This window comes from Carassius auratus, unplaced genomic scaffold (genome assembly GCF_003368295.1).
Source record: "Carassius auratus strain Wakin unplaced genomic scaffold, ASM336829v1 scaf_tig00013356, whole genome shotgun sequence".
Lineage (NCBI taxonomy): Eukaryota > Metazoa > Chordata > Actinopteri > Cypriniformes > Cyprinidae > Carassius > Carassius auratus.
Window position 1 is genome coordinate 31,940 of NW_020524388.1, and position 23,166 is coordinate 55,105.

General features: G+C 37.3%; 1 protein-coding gene across 2 annotated transcripts in view; it reads right to left on the reverse strand.

The window, feature by feature from the left end:
• LOC113073967 (TBC1 domain family member 22B-like) overlaps positions 1 to 23,166 on the reverse strand; it is a 40,210-nt gene that overhangs the window by 11,299 nt on the left and 5,745 nt on the right. Inside the window, exons 2-10 of one of the 2 annotated variants that reach the window (XM_026246657.1) lie at positions 22,056 to 22,112; positions 21,421 to 21,776; positions 19,983 to 20,150; positions 17,333 to 17,403; positions 14,133 to 14,261; positions 11,830 to 11,895; positions 10,297 to 10,411; positions 3,296 to 3,402; positions 547 to 622 (exon numbers count right to left, since the gene is read on the reverse strand). In XM_026246657.1, the coding sequence (XP_026102442.1) occupies positions 547 to 622; positions 3,296 to 3,402; positions 10,297 to 10,411; positions 11,830 to 11,895; positions 14,133 to 14,261; positions 17,333 to 17,403; positions 19,983 to 20,150; positions 21,421 to 21,776; positions 22,056 to 22,112 (1,145 nt within the window). The remainder of the gene's footprint in view (positions 1 to 546; positions 623 to 3,295; positions 3,403 to 10,296; positions 10,412 to 11,829; positions 11,896 to 14,132; positions 14,262 to 17,332; positions 17,404 to 19,982; positions 20,151 to 21,420; positions 21,777 to 22,055; positions 22,113 to 23,166) is intronic. The other variant, XM_026246658.1, reaches the window with a different exon arrangement.

Genomic DNA, 23,166 nt, shown 5'->3' on the forward strand with positions numbered 1-23,166 from the left:
ATAGTTAGAAGTTTTGAAATGCGATCAATATTTATACTATATATTACAGAAACAGTTGGTTGACCAGACTAGGATGAAAGGAAATAGGAGCTGCCCAAGGAAATCCATATGCTTTGAGAGCAGAACGTAACTGAAAAAAGACAAATATGATGATGATGGTAAAAAAAAAAAACATTGTGCCATAACGGTGTACTGTAAAAGAATTTGAAGGGTCCTCCTATTTGACGTTAGATTAGACGTTAACTGTTTTCCAGATTCTAATAGAATAAGCTATAACCGGGCCAAACTTGTAATTATCATCTTTTTTTCTCGGTGCCAGCAAATAAAACATCTTGAAGTCTGTTTGGCTTAACCTTGTCAGGTTCAATCACTCTCTATGAAACTTGAGACTGAGGGTCAACCCAATTATGAAAAGCCTTAAGTTGGAACGGCAGTTCCGAGATTTTTGCTGAGAGGAAGCAAATTACCAAAATTCTTATTTTTGTACAATTACTTTAATTCCATGAAGCGTGAAAGGAATTGATGTGTTTGTCAACATGATCTTACCATCTATTCTGCTAACGAGCTCTTCCAGCGCCTTCACTTTATTCTGAATCCCAGGCTGGGCAAATGTATAGTTGTCCTGATAGAGAAAAACAAAGGCAGAATTTAGAACATGAATAATTATTCTGTCAACTCACTAAGGCTCTTTCACAGGACTTATATAAGAGCTTCAATAGCTCAATATTAGCATCATGCACCACTTTGACCTACATGACATGAAAAGCTGTGCAATTAGTGTTATGGAAGGGCAATTTTTATTCTATGTGGTAGTTATGAAAACTAAACCTGTAAAAATGCTTTTAAGAGCCCTCAAATAAACAATAAATGTTAATATTTATAGACTGCGTATAAAAAAAATGTTGGCTGTGAGTTGCAAGGTTGAAAAGAAGCAGAGTTTAAAAATTTTATTAAATAATTTTATTAAATAAAAACTAATAAAATTAAATAAATAAGAAAATAAAAGAAAAATAAAACAGTAATGACAAGGGTGAAATTAATTAGTTAGGATTTATTAACTGCTTGTGGAAAAATAAAAAAACCTAAATAAAATAATTAAATAAAATGTAAGAGAAAACAGTAGCAACAAATGTAAAATAAAATAAAAATAAGATAAAGAAAAAAGCAGTACCACCAATGGTCAAATAAAATAAAATAAAAAAAAGAAGAAAGAGAAAACCGAAACAAAAACTGTAAAATAAAATAAAATTGAGAGAAATAAAATAAAATAAAAAGAAGGAAGAAAAAACAGTAACAACAATGGTAAAATAAAAAATAAAATAAAATGAAATAAAAAGCAAGTTACTGAAGGACACCTCTGATGCATGGCTTGGTATCAGGTGATTAACTGTAGGAACTGTGGGCACAATATTGTCACATTCATCGTTGTTTCGTAACTAATGTTGTTCCGTCTCTCTATCTCTGTTCCTCATCCCTTGTGGGTCATTAAGGGCCAGTGGCCGTCTGCTGTGCTGCGGTTCATGTTTTAGCCCTGGGGGACGACTGCATAGGAAGACACATTCTGTGTTCTGATCCGTGCATGTGTTCTGCCCTTCAGCTCGGCTCCACTCAGCCAATGAGCACAACACAGAGCAGCCCACGGGACAACCTGACTGCGGCCTGCATCTGACCCTTACTCCCGCCTGCAGACGAGTGCCCTCACATGCTCGCCTCGCTCTAACAGAGGGCCCTTCTCAAGGGAACACAGCCAAAGATCTGAAACCCCCTAGCTTAAGCTTTCTCTCCAAGTTTTATTTGTCTCTCTCTCTCCCCTATGCGGGTAAGTGTCTTATCCTCTAGGGCTTAAGCACAGTGCCTTTTTTCAGTCCGTCAGAGAGTCTCTTTTATTGCATTGTATTCAACTTGTCACTGGCGTTTGGAAAAGAACGAAAGGATAGGATGACCACTACAGGGTTTAGTTTTAATAAAAAGACACCGAATAGATACTGTCCTCAGGGAACTGCAGATGGACCAAGAAGGTCTAATGCCTGGAGAAAACTATTACCATTACTGTCTTAATTGCAGTAGCTCTGCTGGAGCATAATGTATTTTAATAGAATTTTGTGAAGAATGGGATAATTATTATTAAGAACTAAAAGAAGAGAAATAAAAATAAGATGATGATGACATTCAAATCAAAAGAAATGTGGATTTTTGGAATCAGGATTTTTGAGGCTGATCACCGATCACAGAAAGCTTTTTAAGGACTTCTTTATATCAGGTAGAATTATTTAAAGTGATGATCCAATCAAGATTATTAGACATATATTCAGGCCCTGAATTTCATTTTTGAAAATTAATTCCTCTCTTAGGCGACTCTTGTGAGGATTTTTTTTTTTTTTTAATCTGAGGGGTGGAGGGGGCCTTTTTTTCAAAAATATATATTTATCTCACCTAAATGTTTGATCATGCACTGTAAAGCACAGTAGACTTTAATTGTATGCAGTTATGGCGTAATTACTACATTTTTGTGTCAATGCATTTTTATATTTACCGCAAACAACGCAAGGTTTTTACCGCGTGTAGCACAGCATAAAATAGACTATGTGTGGAAACTATCACTGCACTTCTGCAGACGCACCGCTCCTAAACGCACTGCCAGACCACAACCGTGTGTACAGTGTGAACACTTTAATCCATTAACATGAGCGCGGAAAAAATATGCACCTCAAACAAGAGTAATGTGAACCTGGCATTATTTTGTGTGTGTGCGCTGCGAGTGCGCACAGTCTTCAGGAAAACATGTGAGCATTGAATGGTTTAAACAAGGTTAAAGTTTGCGATTTTCGGCCGATTGCGATTGTCAGCCGATCAATCGAAGCACCTACAAATTTAAATATGAAAATTATTAAAACATTTTGTAACAGTACACCAACAAAAAAATATCAAATTATTTTGAATACTATTATTATAGGAGGAGAAGGAAACAGAAATTTTTGATTTTGCTTCCTTTAAATAAAATAAAAGGGATTAGAATAAGAAAGTAAGATAAGAAAGTAACAGACATGAATGACATGAATTAAATTAAACCCAAGTATACATTTATTAACATATTTATAAATGTTCTTAGAAAATTATAAAAAATATTAACAGTAGCAATAAAAAAAAAATTCTGAAATTAAATGGTTAGGATTTATAAACTGCTTGTTCAAACTAAAATAAAATAGTATAATATATAAATAAATAAAAAAATCAATAAAAAAAAACCGATTAGAATGAATGGCTACTTTTGAATGGAAACAAGTGGAACAAATACCTGTATCCCATCCAACAATTTGCTCATGCACCAAAAGCTGTCGGCCTCAATGTTTCGTTGTGTATCCAGAGGCAAGCTTGCCATTTCGAAGTTTTCCACGTCTTCCTCTAAGGGAAAAAAGACACACAAAACACACATACATTCATGTTCGGTCACCAGCAGACCAAACCAACACACATGCTGCAGGCGTTCTCAGCAGTCTGTGTTTTCTTGCAGGCGACAGCAGCTCTGGTGTGTGACGTGCATCGTATGCACAGACACCATGAAGCCATTAGATCATTAGCTGGCAAACTGCATTCTTTATTCAACACATTCATCAGCCCACTTCCTCGTCCCTCTCCCTCCCACCGCAGGCTTCCCCTCGCAGCCATGACCTTTCCCGATTCTTTAAACAGTATGTGCTAAATGATGCTGATACACACATTATGCCCCAGAGAGCCAGACCTGGCTGCAAGAGACTTCTGTGTGACACTCCACTCACCCACCGCAAAACTAATGTAGTCCTCCATATCTTGATCTTTCTTTCTTGCTCTTTTCTTAATAAGGATGGAGGGATTGGGAAGGGGAAGGAAGGACAAGGAGATATTTTGATGAAGCACTGAGTAAAGAGAAAAAGAGAGAAAGAGAGAGAGAGAGAGAGAGCTCTAGGCATGTTTGCATGCAGCTTGCGCATCGCCAAAGCAATTCAGTCAATCACGCGACTGTTACTGCGGTACATGAGAGCTGAAATATAGATAAGAAGGAGGTCAGATCCAAGGTCAAATACACAATGAAGAATACATGCTCTCGAACGAGCGTAGATACTCAACTGAAGACCATGCTGACAATCTCTGCTGAGGTCTGTGGTCAGAGACAAAATCAAACTGACTGTAAACAGTAAACTATCAGGTGTATAAACCTACATACTCTACATTAGTACGTTTTCCCCTCATAATAAATGAATACTTAATTAGTGAAAGTGACAAAGACATTTGTTTCGTAATGCTTCAAAAGATTTCTGTTTGAAATGCTGTTCTTTTTAATCAAAGAATCCTGAAAACAATGTATCATGGTTTGCACAAAAATATTAGGCAGCACTTGAACTGTTTTCAACACTGATTACAATAAGAAATGTTTCTTGAGCAAGAAATTTCCGAAGGATCGTGTAACAATGAAGACTGAATGACTCCTGAAAATTCAGCTTTGCATCACAGGAATCACATTTTAAATATATTAAAATATATATATAATTTTTTTTTATTATAATAATACTTTACAATATTACTGATTTACTGTATTTTTGATCAAATAAATACAGCCTTTATGAGTAGAAGTAACTTTCCAAAACAGCTTATAAATCATATCCAATACCTTTGAATGGTAGCATACTTTCTTCTGAAAACCCCCAAAAGCAAGTCATACAGGTTTGGAATGAAATAAAGGTGAGTAAATGTTGTCTGAATTTTGATTTTTGAGTTATATATATTTTCTATGCAAGTAATTACACCAAATGAAACTGCAAAAGTGCAAAAATAAACTTCCTCTTGTGTTTGTTGATCACATGCAAATTTTTATGCCTTGCAAACTAATGCATTTGGTTTTCTGTGATAAACATTGCTGTTGAACATTTTGCTGATTGAAATGTCATCAAGAGAACATTATCTAGCTAGATATCAAAGATGAGGATGCAAATTAAAAATTAATTGTTTAATATCTAAAAGAATTTTGAACATATTTAGATTTATTTAGAATATTTCGATTTTTTTTGTCAGAAATAATATGCTTGAATTTTATAATAATTATAATTTATATATATTATAATTATAAAATTCAAGCATATTTCTGACAAAAAAAATCTAAAATTAGAACTAGAAGTCAATCATGGAGTCTGTTAATTAAGAAAACCTTTAATTAATCAAGTCACAAAACACTTTTTATAAACAATTTACAGAAAAAATCTGTATTTACTAAATGTGGCACACAAATGTGAACCAGACTGGTAGCAGGTAAAAACCGGCAAAACCTCTCTGCTCAAACTGTCAGTAAACCTCTGCATTGCAGCAGGAAGAACAGCTGATGTGGGGCCGAGTGAGAGCCCGGATGGGACTCAAGTAAAAAAAAGATGAATGGAGAACGACAGGAAAGAGCTGGCAGGGGAAAAAACTGGAAAAGAAAAGTAAATAGCCCTCTTTGACCACAAATGAAGCATGCAGTGCCCTGCCGGTCATGGGCCGAGCCATATGTCACTGGCTACAGCACTGGAGAGATTCCTGATCCATTTAGCTCTCCACATTTCCACATCACTCCAAAGCTTCGGACACACACACACACACACACACACACACACACACACACAGCTGCTGCATAAAGCGGCTTTACAGAATGCAGGAGAAATCCTGTTTGTGGCACAAAGAAAGGCTTTGCCACCCTGTTCTCTGACCCCATGAAGAAAAGGGTGTTATTGTGCCATGTGTGATTATAAGCGACCTGAGGGATCATTCAATAATCATGAGTCAAGTCTGCAACTCGTGAAACAATTTACTGCTTATTTAAGTTGCTCCTCCATGTCTCAAGATGAGAATTAAATGATCCGTATTATAGAGCTCAAACTCTAAAAGCGGATTGGATGAGCCATGTTCAAAGCCGTTTATAAAATATGCCGACAGGCGCACACCTGGAGACTGCACATCAATTGAATTCTTTATGAAAGGAGTAGTTCACCCAAAATCCATGATTTTCTCATTCCAAACTCATACGATGACTTCTGTGGTAAACAACACGAGCAATTTGAGTTGAACAGGTTGCCATGTTGCATAAAATTGCAATAAACAGGGACTACAGCTTTCAGACATTTCAAAAAATGAGTTTAATAGGACCGTTGCACTTTATTTCAAATCTTTCAAGCCATATAACATTTTTGTGTGGACAAATAGACCATAATAAACAAAATTAATCTTGGCATTCACCCTAGCTCTACTTGCCATGTTCATTAGGGGAAGTAGCCATGTCTGATTCAAAACCAATTACATTGATGAATCAGTTCAGAATTCAGTTCACAAAACTGCTCTGAAAAAAGCCCAAAGTATACTTTATTTTTGTCTCTGCTACTTTCTTTTGTTCCGTCTCTTTAAATTTGTTTTCTACTATGAACCATCAGTCAGGGGCCATCGTTTTGGTACAACTGATTAGAGAAAGTGCAAAACCAAGTCAATGCGCATGGGCGATCTGTGTGTACAAAATACACAATTGGATGTTGCATGTACAGTACACTATTCTGGTGATGAAATTTGCATCACGTGCACGGTACATAGACCCTCATGTATGTGTAATAACCAAAGTGTACTTTGGCCTTAAATGGTCAACAAATCACAAATTCAGACCAATCTGGTTCAACCCTTGTGCTCAACAAACTGATTTAATGATCAAGTCACAACCACTGGAGAAGAAGATTTTCATTGTGGGTGGGGGGAGTGCATGAACAGCTCTCTCTCCACCTTCAATACCACAACTTAGGTGCCCTTGAGCAAGGCATTGAACCCCCAACTGCTCCCCGGGCGCCGCAGCATAAATGGCTGCCCACTGCTCCGGGTGTGTGCTCACAATGTGTGTGTGTGTTCACTGCTCTGTGTGTGTGCATTTCGGATGGGTTAAAGGCAGAGCACAAATTCTGAGTATGGGTCACCATACTTGGCTGAATGTCACTTCACTTTCACTTTTCACTTTCATTGAATAACATAAATTTCAAACTCAAAAACTATCAGATAACTTGGAATATAGTGCACAAGCCAAATTTTAAGGTGTTTTTTTCAAACTTAAAGCTCCAGTTGCCAAATGTTTGGAAAAGAGCGCCAGATTCATTCTTTAATCTTTTTCATAGAAGTCAGTCAGTCATACAGATTTGGATTAAAATGTGATTTTACCCTCATGTCATATTGCTCAGATTTAACACTAAAGGCCATTGCACAATGAGTCCGAATTTTTCGTTCGAAACTTTTGCACGTTGTGTCAATTTTTACACATTATCTCCAAAACGATCGTCCGTCATAAATTTTTTTTGGATCGGATTAAATTTTCTGCATTTTTCACATCCATAGCAAGCATTTTGAGATGCGTTTTGACAATTCAGAGCCACCAAATAAGGTAATGACAAAATCCAGAATGACGATTGTCCAGTTCAACCACTTTGTCTCACAGCAAAAAGCACGGTAAAGAAATTAGTGGTATGTTTTTATATGTGGCTCTAGTATCTCTAGCAATGCATCAAAGTGAGCCACTGACATCCTGAAATAAATGTTGAATTGCCCATGATAAACGCAGTCCTTTATAAGGAGATGGAACTCGCCTTTCTCTTTATATTTTATAAATTGATGTACCAAATATTTCCTTTTTTTCTCTTTTTAAGCAGCGAGAAGAACAAAATCACCCTCACTGCTCGAAGACTCCATTTAGTAGCCTATTTTATTGCTAATATTTTCGCAACGGATTAATCAATATGCATCTGATTCAGTGTGTAAGGTTTCCATGTGTGACAAACGTTTATGATGACGAATACGAGAAAATACATACGAAAATTTCAGACTCTGTGTGCAAGGACCAAGAAACCACAAATTCAGTTCACAAAGCTGCTCTGAATGAGTCATTCACAAAATCACAAATTCAGACCAAACTTGGCCTTGAGGTTTTAAGCTTAACTCACTGATTTAATGGTCCAGTCGCAACAACTGAAGGAGAATATTTTCAGTTGATATTTCAATCTCACAAAGCTATTAAATGACTTGGAATATAGTTCACAAGTAGCATGGACTACCTCTATGGTGCTTTTTGCTAGATTGAAATGCTCCAGCTGCCAATATGGAAAAGAGTGACCCATTCATTTTTCACTGATTCGGTTTTCTTCTACAGGAGAAAGTCATATAGGTTTGGATTTACATGTGAGTGATTTTTTTGAATGAACAATTCCTTTAAATAGCCATGTCACTTGACAACTATAAAAAAAAACTACAGTTTACTATATACTGTTGTTATATGAACATTTTTACTTTTTTTTTTTACATTTCCAAGCCACAAAAGCAGTGCTTTTGTGATTTTACTCTCTTGTGGCTTATTGTTCAACACCACCACCACCAAACCACAAACTTGTCTCACCCAGACCATCCATCTAACACTAAAACTGCACCTCAATGGCGCAAATAACAGTCCATAAAACCAGGAAGCCAATAAATAATAAGGTGAGAATATCACACACCCTCTTCAGTAATAAAAAAAAGTGTGTGTGTGAGTGAGAGTTGAGAGACGGAGACAGGGCATTGATGCTTTACAGAGGAGATTTCCCCGCTGTCCTCTTTGTCTGTCAGGATAAATGTGATGATTTACCCTTTGAGAATATTCCCTCTCTGTCGGCCACGTCTCTCTCTCCACTTCAAATTCGTCGGCGCATCAATACCAACACTTTAAACCGAAGGGCGCCGTGACTCTCCTTCCTGCCGGCTACTCTTTAAAACGCTACTCGCTGATATTGAGCTAAATGCGAAGCGCCAATACTCTCCTACACCGTCTCTCTCGGAGGACAGTCTCAGCAGAAAGTAAAAAAGCTCGCAGAGGAGCCCTAGAAAGCCAGTGAGGCGTGCCAGCCAAGAGAAACAGCGCAGCGAAAGTTGGCAAAACGCTGCGTATGAGAGCAGGCGAAGCCGTTACAGCCTGCGTTCGCCCCGAGGCCTCGACGACGGGGGTGTAACCCGCGTCACAGGGAGAGCGCTAACCTCGCTCTTTTATCTCCCGCTGGCAGCGTGTTGGGATCATGAAGTTCGTTCAGATGTATCGACCGGCGGGGTCGAGCCCCTCACCGTGTGCTCGGCACCCTCGCAAACCTCTGTAAACACTTAAATCCAGCCGATCAATGTGGCTCATTCAACCTGCGGCATTGAGTCGCTCACTCACACACACACACACACACACACACAGAGCCAAAAAACAAATTAGAGATAGAAAGGCCCTGCAGACTGACACGAAAGCGCCGGTATGAAAAATCTGCTTTTCGCTAAATGAGCTTTGTGGAAGAACAGAGGGATGAGGAAAAGACAGAGAGGGCGCTGGGCGAGGCAGACAGCCAGAGAGAGAGAGAGGGAGAGAGAGAGAGAGACAGACACGGGAGAAATAGAGAAATCGATTGGTGATCCAGGTAATCTGTGGGTATGTCCCGGTGTTTGCACTGGTGACATTGCAGCAGCGGCACACACCGGAGAGATCAATGAGCCTCCTATTGTTCTTCTGTAATCCTTAACTATCCATAAGTAATTAACCTTCACATGAGAGGACAGGAAATAAATATGGAAGGGAGGGGAAGGCCGCCGGGTGGAGGGAGAATAGCAATGAGGACCAGTCTTTTTCTGTCCCTCTTCATCTCTCCCTCTATCCAACCATCCATTGATAGACAGACAGATAGAATGATAGAGCAATAGATAGACAGAAAAATTGATAGAGCAGACAGCATGATAGATAGAACAACAAAAAGATGAACAGAGTGCTAAAACAACAGAAAGAATAATAGAAAGATAATGATAGAACGATAGACAGATGGATGTAACAATCACTGTCTCCCTCTCTTCCGTCTACCCTTCTGTCCATCACATGGTCTCGCTCTCTGCCCATCTTCTTCCCATCTCCCTTTGTTTCTGTCTGTCACTCTTTCCATCGGTCTCCCTCTTTCACCATTTGTCTCTTTCTCCATCTCTCACTTTCTACCCTTCAGAGTTTCTTTCAACGATAATTGATATTCTGTATTTCTGTGTCTGACATTTTCACAGGATTTTGTCAGCTTGTTTACATTTACACAACCATTTTCCGACATCATCTGTCAGATGCCGGCCCGTCTGCATCTCTCGGACTCTGCTGGCATATCACACACGTCAATGCGCTATTAGTGGAGCAAACACATCTGATGTGCTCAACCGAAAGAAAGGTGAAAGGTGAAGAATCAGTCAGACGGACCAACTGATCCACGCGGAAGTTTATTAAACACTTACCCACGAATTCAGAGAGGAAGACCACAAAAAAGGGAGTGACCAGATCATTAATGCCCTGCACGTATCCACTAGCGGGGTGACGGATGGCCCAGATGAACAGGATCCGCTCAAACACCTGAAAAACAAGATAATAGCTCTTAATGATTCATTTCTCAACACAAGTATGATTGTTGTGAAAACCTTTGACAATTGATGTTGCTTAATTCATTCTTGACACTCATTCGGATACTCGTTTTTCCAAATGCAGCTGCATTTCAAGTGCTCTGTTCCTTCTGGTTTCTGGTTTACAAGTGTTGCACAGTCCTCTATAAGTTTAAAACACCACAGCACCCCCTGTTGATGAGCTCAGTTAAACCAAGGCATGCTGGCAACATCTTTCCAGAACATCAACGAAATTACAGACACAATTGTTCAGTGGTGAAAGGTTTTTGATTGCCTTTTTTTTTATCAACCGAACCAAAAGACACAAATGAGACGAAAAGACAATAAGAGAAAAATGCTCAGGACAATAATTACATTTTAATTAAAACATGCTGTTGACAAATATGACGGGGAAAAAAATGTAGCTGAAACAACTGAACACTGGTAAACTAACCTGCTTCACTATGTTGACAAGAAAAAAAATAATAATAAAAAATAAACACTGATATGGAATAGTAAGCTCTTTCTTGAGTGAATCTCATGAAACCTTTCAAGAATATTCCCTGGTCATACTTTATCCCAAAACAGAAGAAATACAAATTGTTTAGCATTAAATCATCATTTACACGAGAACTGGAAGAATAATTTGCTTCAAATTCATTTTGCATAATTATTTATGCTCGTTAAAAAAAAACAAAAAAAAAAAAACACCATATTACAGCTAATTAGAATCTATTGACAATCACCGCTGAGAAAAATGAACATGGAAACTCAAACCATCTCTGTAGGATAATGATAATGATTATGGGAGCAAAATGTGATTGTCTCTAAAAGCAAAAACTATGAATAGTAAGCTCTTTTCTTAAACGAATCTCATGAAATATTTCAAGAATGTGTCTTTATCATATTTCATCCTATTTTATATCTTAAATTATATTTCTTCAATCACAACTGGGAAAAAAAGTAAGTTCAAAATGAATGCATAAAGGTAGTGATCATTTGTGACAAAATGTGTTTGTCTAGCAAACAACTGTAGCAATGCAAATAATGATAACAATAATAACAATGATAATAATACTATTATTTTAATAATATGAATTATATTAATTATATGAAAATAATAATAAAATATTTAATATTAATAACAAAATAATATTTTCTAATATTAAAAAATAATTCTTAAATTCAGCTTTTTTATTTTCTTTTGATTTCAGGGTGTAAAGTGACCTGGACATGGCTGTGTGTGATTCACTCTCTTATCTTATCTGTATGATTACATGAAGTGTGTAATGCCTGCTGTGTGAGATCAGACGTCTGTATGACGCCGGTGGGTCTGTCACAGGTGCGCTGTGCAGCCAGACTCAGGTGTTGGTGCCTCAGACGATCACCTACCTCCTGCACCAGCGGCTGCTGGAACAAAGGAATCAAAGGGTTCGTCCTCGGGATATCGATGTGAATCTATGGAGAGAGAGACACACACACACACACAGGTGTACACAGGTAAGCTCAAATATACACCCCCACAAACACAAACCAGTTACTGAATCAGCACGTCAGGAACACAGGTGACCGGGGGAAAAAATAAGAGATTAAATCAATATGGCCCAAGAGCACTAAATTGAGTTACATGTGCCTTTTCCCTTCCACTAAATGGAGGAAACCCATCAGGGCCCAAACTGCACACGCTATCGATCTGGTTTCGTAACAAGCTACACACAAAACCTGCATGAATTCACTTGGAAAGCGACCAGCGCAGCGTCCAGCCGCACATACAGGTGGCGACCCTTCGCTTTCATCCGGTTCTCTCTTATTTTCTTCTCTCTCTCGATTTCTACTTCCATCACATGCTTGACGAAATGGCTTTGTAGTAATGCAGGTCACTCGAAGGCCACCGAAGTGCGGTTCGCGCGTATTCACCGCCATTCCTCGCCCTCTCAGACTGTGACCACACTAAAAGGTCATTTAGTGTTTCTGCCCAGACAGCCAGGGGCCAGTCCAACGGTTCTGTACGACCATATAAATCCTTTTAAAGGTCTGTGTCCGATTTGTATTGCAGTAGACAAAATGAGGGGCTGGGAGCCAGCAAGCCCCGAGGAACCGGACAAGAGAGGAGAGAAGGCAGCGCATAGCAATCGACTACCAGTCCTGCACCATTAACCTGAGTTTTACAGCCCATAAGAATATTGATCCCGCCCCACTTCGCCCGCATTAATAACACACAGGACAAAATCTGGGTGTTTTACTACAATAGCTTTCTAGAAGCAAGGTGTAACCTTGACTAAATCACTGCGTCTGTAGCCTAGTGGTTAAAAGAATGGTTCACCCAAAAATCTAAAGTTTACGAGTCTTCTTCATACTATGAGGTTTGTGTGAGGAGCAGACTGATTTTTACAACAGTATTCACTGATAATCTCTGCAAATGAATCACTGACTCACTTGAACTACAGAATCAGATTAGTTCCATTCATGAAAGAATCATCCTCTAGGATGAAATCTATGCAAGTGTTTTACAAAAGGCCCCTGGGCTAAAGGTTGTCGGTTCAAACTCCACAAGGATCGATTTGTGAATTTTAACCGTTGATCCTCGGAGTAAAACACTTAACCTCAGGCTGCTCCAGAGGGATTGCTCTTAATGGATTGAAGTGTCTGCCAAACCACAAATCAGAAGTAATAAGCAGTAGATATGTGACAATCTCAAGTTCAGTTTAGAAGGTTTTTTCTTCTGTAATGAAATGAATACTTTTATTTAGCATGGATGCATTGAATTGAACAGAAGTGACATTAATAAATGTTTTAATTAAAGATTTCTAGTTCAAATAAATTCTGTTCTTTTGCACTTTCTATTATTCAAAGAATCAAAAACAAAAGGAATGATTTCTGAAGGATCATGTGACACTGAAGATTGTAGTAATGTCTGCTGAAAATTCAGCTTTGCATCAGAGGAATAAATTACATTTTAAAATATATTCTTATAGAAAAGAGTTGTTTTAAACTAGAATAATATATCAAAGTATTTCTTACCAATTAAATGTAACCTTGGTGAGCATAAGATTTTCACCGACCCCAAACTGAAGTTTTAAAGAAGCCCTATCAAATAAAGCACGTTTACTGTCATGTTCACAAAAATCTGAAAGTTTTGAGGGATGTGCAGTATGAACACTAAATTCAGCCCTTTAACAGCAAAATGGACAGATATTACAACAAATAATATTTAGAATTGAAAAAAAAAAAAAAGATCTGTAATCTTGGAAACGATCTTATCAGATCCTTTTCCACTGAAATTCCCCCATGCATTATCTGGATTCATGCCATTACAGAAAACAGGTTTGCATATTATAATGTTTTCCAACTAACTCAACCTGCATTTGAACAAATATTCTGGGTTGCTTTCAACATAATATCTATGGTTGGCATTCGTGACATGCTGTCCATTAGATCAGACAATGCATTTTCTGTTTACACGCAGTCTGTAATAACAGAAACCATGGTATGGTACATCGACACTACATATATTAACGTACACAGTAAACTCCAATGTGTTTCGGCAAAACATTACCTAAAACATCCTTAACTAAAATTATCATTGAACACTTGTGGACTGATAAAAGTGCTCTCTTACTCCTGGAAATCATGGAGAATCAGAATCAGGTTCTTTTTTGGGAACATATTCAGAAGCAGGCTGGGTTGAGATTTACCTGTCTGTATGTGTCTCTGTGATTCTCATCTGTTCTGGAGTGGTAATACTGTTCAATGAAGCCAAAATACTCCTCCCTCTTCCTCTGGAGAACCAGTTCCCTTCGCTCTCTATTGGCTGGAAGATAGCCCTGAGAGAAAGCACATGGAAAGAAGAAAATGCTAATTTAATAGTGTTCAGAACAGAACTCTTGTACACCCACATTCTTCATGTCTTCCAAGTGTATCTTGCCCTGTAACCAAAATATAACCTATAAATAATGCAAACTAAAAGATATTAAAAACAGCAGTATGTAAATTCAGTTCAATACTGTAGTCCCATGAAAGAAAAAAAAATGTTGTAAATAAATAAGCTTTTGATCTTGTTTTTCTTTTTTTTATCTACATATTGTATCATTTCAGTGAGACAACCTTCTTTGTCATGCTGAAGTCAGATGTTTAGTGAATGTCTTTCAGAATACGATCCAACTGATTTTATGCTACTGGCTTTTTTGTGCTGCTCATACAAACGGCACTTTTTAAAAGGCTTCATATAAGAGAAGCAAATCAGACATATTGCATTTCATTTAAGTTCTTAGCAAATGCTTTCCTTCCAAAGTGCCTTAATGAAAAATAAAGTTCATAAACTGCATTATTATTTAGATGCTAGGGTGGTTCAGAGGTGTCCGGATGCTTTTTAAAGCATTGCCAGGCAGTTGCCAAGATGTTCTGAGTAGCTGCTTAATGCTTATTTGATTAAAATACAAAAAATCATATATACAATTACATTGTGACATATCATTACCATTTAAAATAACTTTTCTAGTTTAATGCATTTTAAAATGTAATTTATTCTTGTGATGCAAAGCTAAAAAATTTTAGCATCATTACTCACATAATTCTTCAGAAATTATTCTCATTATTGTTATTTTTTATTTAGTACTGTCTTGAGTAAGATATTGTACATAAAAGATGTTTACATTTAGTCCACAACACACACAAAAAAATGAACTCCCGAACTGATTCAAATGATTCACGAACCCGATTTGAACTCCCGAACTGACTCAAATGATTCGCGATTCCGCTCCGAACTCCCAAACTGACTCAAATGATTCGGGAACGCGCTTTGAACTCCCGAACTGACTCAAATGATTCGCGATCCCGCTGCGAACTCCCAATCTGGCTCAAATGATTCGCGATCCCCAAACTGACTCAAATGATTCGCGAACCCGCTATGAACTCCAGAACTGACTCAAATGATTTGCGATCCCGCTACGAACTCCCGAACCGATTCAAATGATTTGCGACCCCCCTCCGAACTCCCGAACTGACTCAAATGATTCGTGAACTCGCTCCGTACTCCCGAACTGACTCAAATGATTCGCGATCCTGCAATATTAATTATGCAAGAGAAAAATAAGACTCATCTTAAAATTAACAACTTAGTTTCATTTTTTAGAAAAAGGAAATAAAAATATTGTTATTTTTTAAATGCATATTATTATTTTTTGTGAACCATATGCAAACATCTTTTATGTAAAATAACTCAGGACAGTACTAAATAAAAAAATAACATTAATTTAGTGTGATCTCTCTTATTGTTTGGAAATTATTCACATTTTCACAGATGCTGCAAGGGGTTCCTAAGCTTGCGCATGCCACTGTAATTGTATAGTATGAGCAATAATAATAGTGATGCTTGCCTAACTAAAAAACACACTTGAAAAAAACAGAACACAAGCCTCTGATCCCAAAAGTCAAGAAAAAAAAAAAAAAGCCACAACTCTGGGAGAAACTTCTAATCATGTAGCTACTAAACTAACACACAGACAGGATGCAACTGTGCTAGTACATACTTACTAGCTACAGATCATTCCCTAAAGAGCAGACAACAAGTGCAGGCTATTTGTAGAGCAGACGTGGAGGCGTGGAACTGTCAGTTAGATCGTTGTCATGACTCTCCATCATGTTTCAGAAAATGGTGTTTTTAAAAGTGCCTTCCCCTCCCATTGTTTCTCAACTCTTGTTTTAATGAGCACACACAGAGCTGCAGAGCGCTTGAACACATAAATGATAACGTACATTCAGAATCCGACTCGATGCAGCTCACGTCTGTTGCTTCAGGCGAATAATAAGTGCACAAACTCTGCTCGTTTGGATTCGCCCCATCATCGGCCCTTCAAAACTTTAATAACGGCTATTAAATTCCATGCTGAAAATCTAAATGATCTTAAAACGGCTTTCCAATGCGATTCCGAGGAGGTCTTGACGAGGTTTGTGTGCTGTAAATCAAGGATCGACGTTGGAAACGTTTACATTTGGTGTCGTAACACAAACGTGAAGTAAATCAACAAAATGCAACTGCTGCTCTTTACGATCACAATTTGAATATGAAAAAAAGATCAAATGTTTTTTTGTGTGTGTTTGTCACATTAGCATACGTTTGGCATGCGTCAACCTCTGTAATTTTATAAATATGGAATTATTCCATTTAATCCCCCTAGCAAACAATGCATGAAGCAGTAAAAGCTTGGAGGAGCTGGGTTGGGATTTGCTTGTACAGCTTAGCCCAGAGGTGTGTGTTATTGACTGTGTAAGCATTCGCCAGAAACGCAAATGAGGCTTGTAAAGCATTCTCCGAACATCCGCCCACATAAAGCCACTACACAGCGGCCCACTCTACCCCTCCGATGATGACAGTCACAATTCTGCTGACATTAAGTGCTCAGCAAAACCAATATTACAAAACAAATCAATAATGCACATTAAACTGAAAGTGGTGTGGAAGTTTTATACTCTCTGTGCAGCCTATGCAGAACTAAAATGCTTGCAGGTTTGTTATGCTGGCTTATAATAATAAAAAAAAAATTACAAATATTTTCCTTTATAAACTATAGTTTATTACGCCATTTTTTTATTATTCATTCGATTGAATATTCATTTGGCTGCATTTCGTACAAGTAATTTCAAAAAAGAAGCTCAAAACATATTTAACAAACCCAACACAAAGAAAAGAAAACATATATTAAGATATATTAGTAATAATTAGGCATTGAAACCAAGGTCTAGTGGTTATGTGTCCATGATAACAATGTAAGCTCAAATACATCTCACAACATATTTCAGTCCTTTCCTTCCACATCTTTTCTTGTCATCGCACTGCTGTTTGTTTGAATAGCAAGCTACAATGGACATGAAATAAACAGTAGTGGTAAATACTTACAGATAAGAGTCTCCAGGTGACTGGCCGAACTTCACGAGGGATTCCCGACCAACTATGCTTCCGTAACTCCTCTGTATGAACAAAACACGTTGCAAAGTTAATCCAAAATGACAAATACTTCAGTAGCACAACTGCTGTGTTGTTTCATAGCTAAAGAGGTGAACATATGCTTTGAGGACACATCATACTGCAGTTTGGACGTGGAGCCACAATGTCAAAGTAAAGTTGCAGGAGCAGAAGGGTGGAATTAAAGTACATCAGCAGTTAAAACGTGTATTAAGAGTTTGTTCATATGCGGTGAGAGAAAATCATGCTTTAAATCAACATTCGTCTGCCTTCACAGGACTGGTGACACTAACTTATAGTTCAATCAACATAATCAATAAACTATTATTTTTTTAATTAGCAAACACACTCAGAGTTTTCACAACCATGCCACCTTGAATTATGGTAACTCCAATAAGACAGCGAGCCATAACTGCAGATTGATTTTAAAGTAATGGCTGGGAAGTTGACGATTCACAGGTGATGGAGCAATGGCTTGGGATGTCAGCATGATGTCTGGAGAGCACATTTAGGCAAACAGCTTAAAAAGCATCTGTGTCGTGGCCTGCTGTCCTGTTTTTCCATACGGCTCATCAGAACTACACTATTTGAGCTTGGTTTCCCTTATTTCACAATTCTGTTATTATCCGAATGCACCATTAAAATTATTTTTTAATCAGTATTTGTCTTGATTTCCAGTAAAATATCTAAACACACTTACAAGAAAATACATTTATTTGAAAAGGAAAATTGCAAATCAAGATTTGTTCAGAGAAAGTATCCTAAAATAAGTTTACATTTCTTATCACACTGGCTGTTTCTTGTTTGAATTCTGAATCTCAAATTACGATCGATTTAGGTTTAAAACGAGAGAAAATATTTGCCAATGGGTAAGGAAAAAGAAACTTAATTCAAGACATATTATTAAGTTCAATAATAATATATTATGAATAAGGTTTATATCTTACACAGTTTTGCTTCTCGAGTGAATATTTTTGCTTTAAGTATGTTTGACTGGAAAACAAGACAAATACTGATTAAGATGATGATTTTGGCAGTTTATTTCCTTTTTTATTATGTCTCTGAATAAAAATAAATTAATTGAACAAAACAAAGAGATTTAGGAGCTACTGAATTTAAATACTTTGGACAATTGAAAACAGACAATTAAAATGTCACAAAGAAAACTCCTAAATTCCACAATAGAGTATTATTATGTGTTTCATGTTACAGTCCGATTTCTTCAAAAAATGTGTCCTTGCAAAACTTGCCATGCAGTTGCTAGGGCATTCTGTGTGGTTGCTAGGCGGTTTTCATACCAGCACCAAGCCAAAATAGCCCCAAGGCTCCAATTACTTACAAAAGCAGATGTCTCCTTAACATGCAAAGTATCAGTAAACAAATCAAGACGAGTTACATGATAGTGCGACCGATCACAATTATGATTCCTGCCTTTGCAATAATCACACACAAAAAAAAAGTCCATTGCATTGTTCTTTTCAAGTCTTACATTAAAGAGCAAAGATAACTGTTGTCAAATCAACCAGATGAATCACAGTAAATATGAACCATTCTCTCCGTCTGGTCCTTTTATTTTTTAATCGAATGGAGCTTCGATTCAACTCCACTGCTCTCAATTACTTATTTTGGTCATTGTTATGAAGTAAACATTACATCACAGGTGGATGCCATTAGACCAGATATCATCGATCCGTCCAGGTGCTGAAGTCTAAACCGCTTTTTAAGGACTGTTTTTGTGAACTCCCGCCAAGCCCTCTGGGTCATTGTGATCCATGAATGTAAAAACGTCTATGGAAACTTAAGGACTTGCTGAGAAACATCTGGCGAGATCGCTCCTGGGTCGTTCTTGAGTTAGAACAAACACGAAACCGCTATCCAAGCGCTCCTAAAATACTAATGGCACTGGACACCTGCCAACCGTCATATGACAGCAGAATGATGAAAGATCTCAGAAGCTATTATGAACTCAGAACACTGTGCAGGGAAGCCCCTCCAACTATATCACAAGTGCATTTTTCATAAGTGCTTACGCATTATTTCCCCCCCGAATGACTGATGGTTCTCATTCCCCCGTGATTTCAGCCTGTCGCTCAGAAAGCTCAGAGCCTGCGGAGGCTGAAACTTAGTTATAAAGCAAAGAAGAGTGAGTCTCTTTGATAGCATCTTTATAGCATCAGCTGCACAAATGAGCGCAGGCAGACACAGAACTTGTTTTTGTTCTGCTAGCTTGCAGGTGCTCTCGAAGAGATGATTGGCTGGAGGACGTGGAGAGAACAGAAGGGCCTCTCAGCGTGAATTCAGGAAGACTAGGATAACATCATGGACTGTTTTCATGCATTCTGCCATCCCACACTGTCTCACCTGGCAAAGAGATTCAGCTAGAGGCAGTAAAGCAGGCGAGAGAATGAGGTGTGAACACATGTGAGGGTTTCTGTTTTGAGATGGTCTCTGATGGATGGGTTTTAATATCTTACACAGATAACCCACAAGTGGCCACTTTTATAATCCTGCTGAAAACAGACCTTATCCCTTGTTTTTCTTGTAATGCTTGCACAAATCTCTAATTGTTCATTTTAAAGCTTACCCAAATCTGTGTTGGGACTGGCAAGTAGCTGCTTGAATTTATCCAATCGAGTCTTCTCTCTCACCATCATGGGCGGAGCTCCTGAGGCATTTTGGTCCGAAATGCGGGCAACCAATGGGATAACGGGCCGCACAGGAAGTGACTGCTGTTTTTGCAGGGTATTACGAGCTAAACAGGACAAAAAATTAAAACATTTAACATTAATATTAAAATATATATCATAAAAAAATATTATTATTTTTTTAAATAACATCAATATATTTTTTAATTAAGGTACTATTAAATAAATAAATAAAAATTATCTAACATGGATATATATTTTACACACACCTTTTTTTTTTTTTTTTTTACACATTTGGTTGTTTTAACAAAATATAATTAAATATTTTGTCATGTTAATGAATTTTATTTATTTATTTATTAATTATATACATTGCCGTTCAAAAGTTTCTGATCAGTAAGATTTTTAATGTTTTTATAAAGGCTTATAAAGGCTGTATTTTTTACTGAAAAACAATTATAGTGAAATATTTTTTCAATTTCTAATATTGGTTTTCTGTTTTAATATAAAATGTAAGTCATTTCTGTCTGAATGTTCACATGATCCTTCAGAAATCAGTCTAATATGCTGATTTATTATCAGTGTTGGAAACTGTTGTGCTGCTGCTTCTTTTTCTTTTTCTTTTTTTAAACTGATACTTTCTGAATTCTTTTATGAATAAAAAGTTATAGAACAGTATTTATTTAAAATTAAAATCTTTTCTAACAATACGAGTCTTTACTATCACTTTTTGTCCATTTGACCCATACATAACATAAGTATTTATTCTTTTCAAAAAAAAAAAAAAAAAAAAAAAAAAAAAAAAAATGACTGACTCCAAACTTTTGAAAGGTAGTGTATATTGTAACACAGTCTTTCCATTTTGAATAAATGCCGATTTTCATTTTATTTTATATTCAGATTAGAATCCTGAAAAAAGTATCACAGGTTCCAAAAACATGAAGCAGCACAATTGTTTCCAGCATTGATAATAAATCAGCATATGCTTTGATCACAGGAATAAATTATATCTTACAGTATACTAAAACAGAAAACCGATATTAAAAATGTAAATAATATCTTACAAAATACGTTTTTTTTTTACAACACAAAATTGTATATACTCAAGTATAAACTCAAGTTAGCTTTTTTTTTTTTAAAAGGATAGACAGCCAAATTGTTACTTGTTTTTCTAACCCTTAACTGAAAAGGCTAGTTGGACATATCTACTAACATACAGTCTGTGATTGGACATTCAAAAACATCATACCAGCCATATAACAAACAGTAATTAGGTAATGACGGGACTTTTTAGATTAAAGGTAGGCTGAAAAAACCCAGATTTGACTGATGACATTCTATCTTTTTACAAGCTTAAAAACAACAACGACCGGATACCTGCATTAACATTGAGCTGGGCTTCGCTACTGGACTTTACCACCCTGCCATTGGCTGGACCGCTTCCCATATCCAGTCGATCCTGAATGGGGTTTGTGCTGATTGGTTCCTGCCTGTCCAGTGAGGGGGGCAGTGCCTCGGTGTCTTCTGGGGTTTTGATGATTTTGAGGCAGGGTGTTTGAGGCATGGATCGTGATTGGACAGGTGAAGATGAGAGCTGTTTAAGACTAAAAATACCATCATCCTCTTCATCATCAATGTCCCATGCATCATTGGTGCTCCGAGCAAATTCGTGGAAAGTGGAAGGTTTTTTGGATTTGGTGTTCAGACTGTTAACCTTTGGAGCATCTTTTAATCTGTAGGCAAACAAGTAAAGAGGTTTTTCGCAAATGGTAATATTGCACACACTATAACATATGAACTGGTTACAGTTAGAAAGGATAACGCAAGACAAAAAAAAAACTAAGGTTTCAAAGGGTTTATGCAAATCTTGCACTTATTTGGATGGACTTATGATGGATTCAAACCACAACTGAAAGTCAGAAGACATGAATGAAAAGAGTAAAGGCACAATAACTGGAGAAACAAATGGCTGGTGTGCATGCAGACAGTAGACAGCTAGCAGCAGCACTTACAGACGATGTCTGCGTGGGTCCAGAGGAGGGTGCTGTGCTCCATATACTGGCTGTAAGCTAAGAGAAAGAAAAGCTGATGTGTGCTTTAAAGAGAAGCAGAAACAGGACTGGGTAGGGGTGGCCGATATGACCAAAATGTTATATCACAACATGAGTAATTTTATTTCACGGTAATGATCTATATCACAATATTGTAATTTTTTTGCTTTAAATAAGATCTTTATTACTTTTTTTTTTTTTTTTTTTACTCAAGTGCACTGAAGACAAGTAAATGGTCAGCGAATAAATAAGAATAAGAAACTAATTACAAGCAATAGGAGAAAAAAAAAACCTATAGTAGAACAAATAAACAAGAAATGCTACATGCGTTGTGTAACCAAAACGGCATATTCTTCACTGAGTAAAATCATAATAACCAAGGAATTTTGCTGCTGTACAAGAGATGCAGCAGGCGCAATAATATTACGCAGCGCCTGAAAATAGTCCCCAGCAACTCTGCTATGGAACTGGTGGACTATTATCATTGTGCCTGCTGCATCCATGGTACAGCAGCAAAATTCCTTGATTATTACGCAGGAATGAGAGTATAGTCCCTAGCCATATCAGTCTAGAAAATACCAACTTTTCATTTTCAGTCGGTCTTAGTACACGATGTAACTACAGAAGAGTCAAGTTTTAAAAAGGAATAATATTGAAACTCTTTGGTCATTTTGAGCAAATGCTAACGGTCTAATCAGATGCAATGATCTATGATTAGCTACAGCTAAAAGTGCTACCGCCAGACCCGGAGATCGGCTGAAAGGATTGGAAAATTAACTCCACTGTTTAACTCTAGGGGAGTTGGAAAAGGAGCCTATTTTCAAAAAAAAGTGGAGTGTTCCTTTAAGACTAGAGCTACTGTGTTTAGGAGGATACTTGCAAAGATGGCCATTTTGACACTAGTGTATTTAACCTTTCATGGCCTATAAATCGGCCTTAGTACTAAATAATACGCCTAACTCCGTTCAGTACTCCTGCGTTCTATAGACAACGAGCTCATACAGCAAATCTGATGATTGCATTTAAATGGTTTAAAAGCTCTTGTTTTTAAACCGCAATGCTTAAAAACGTT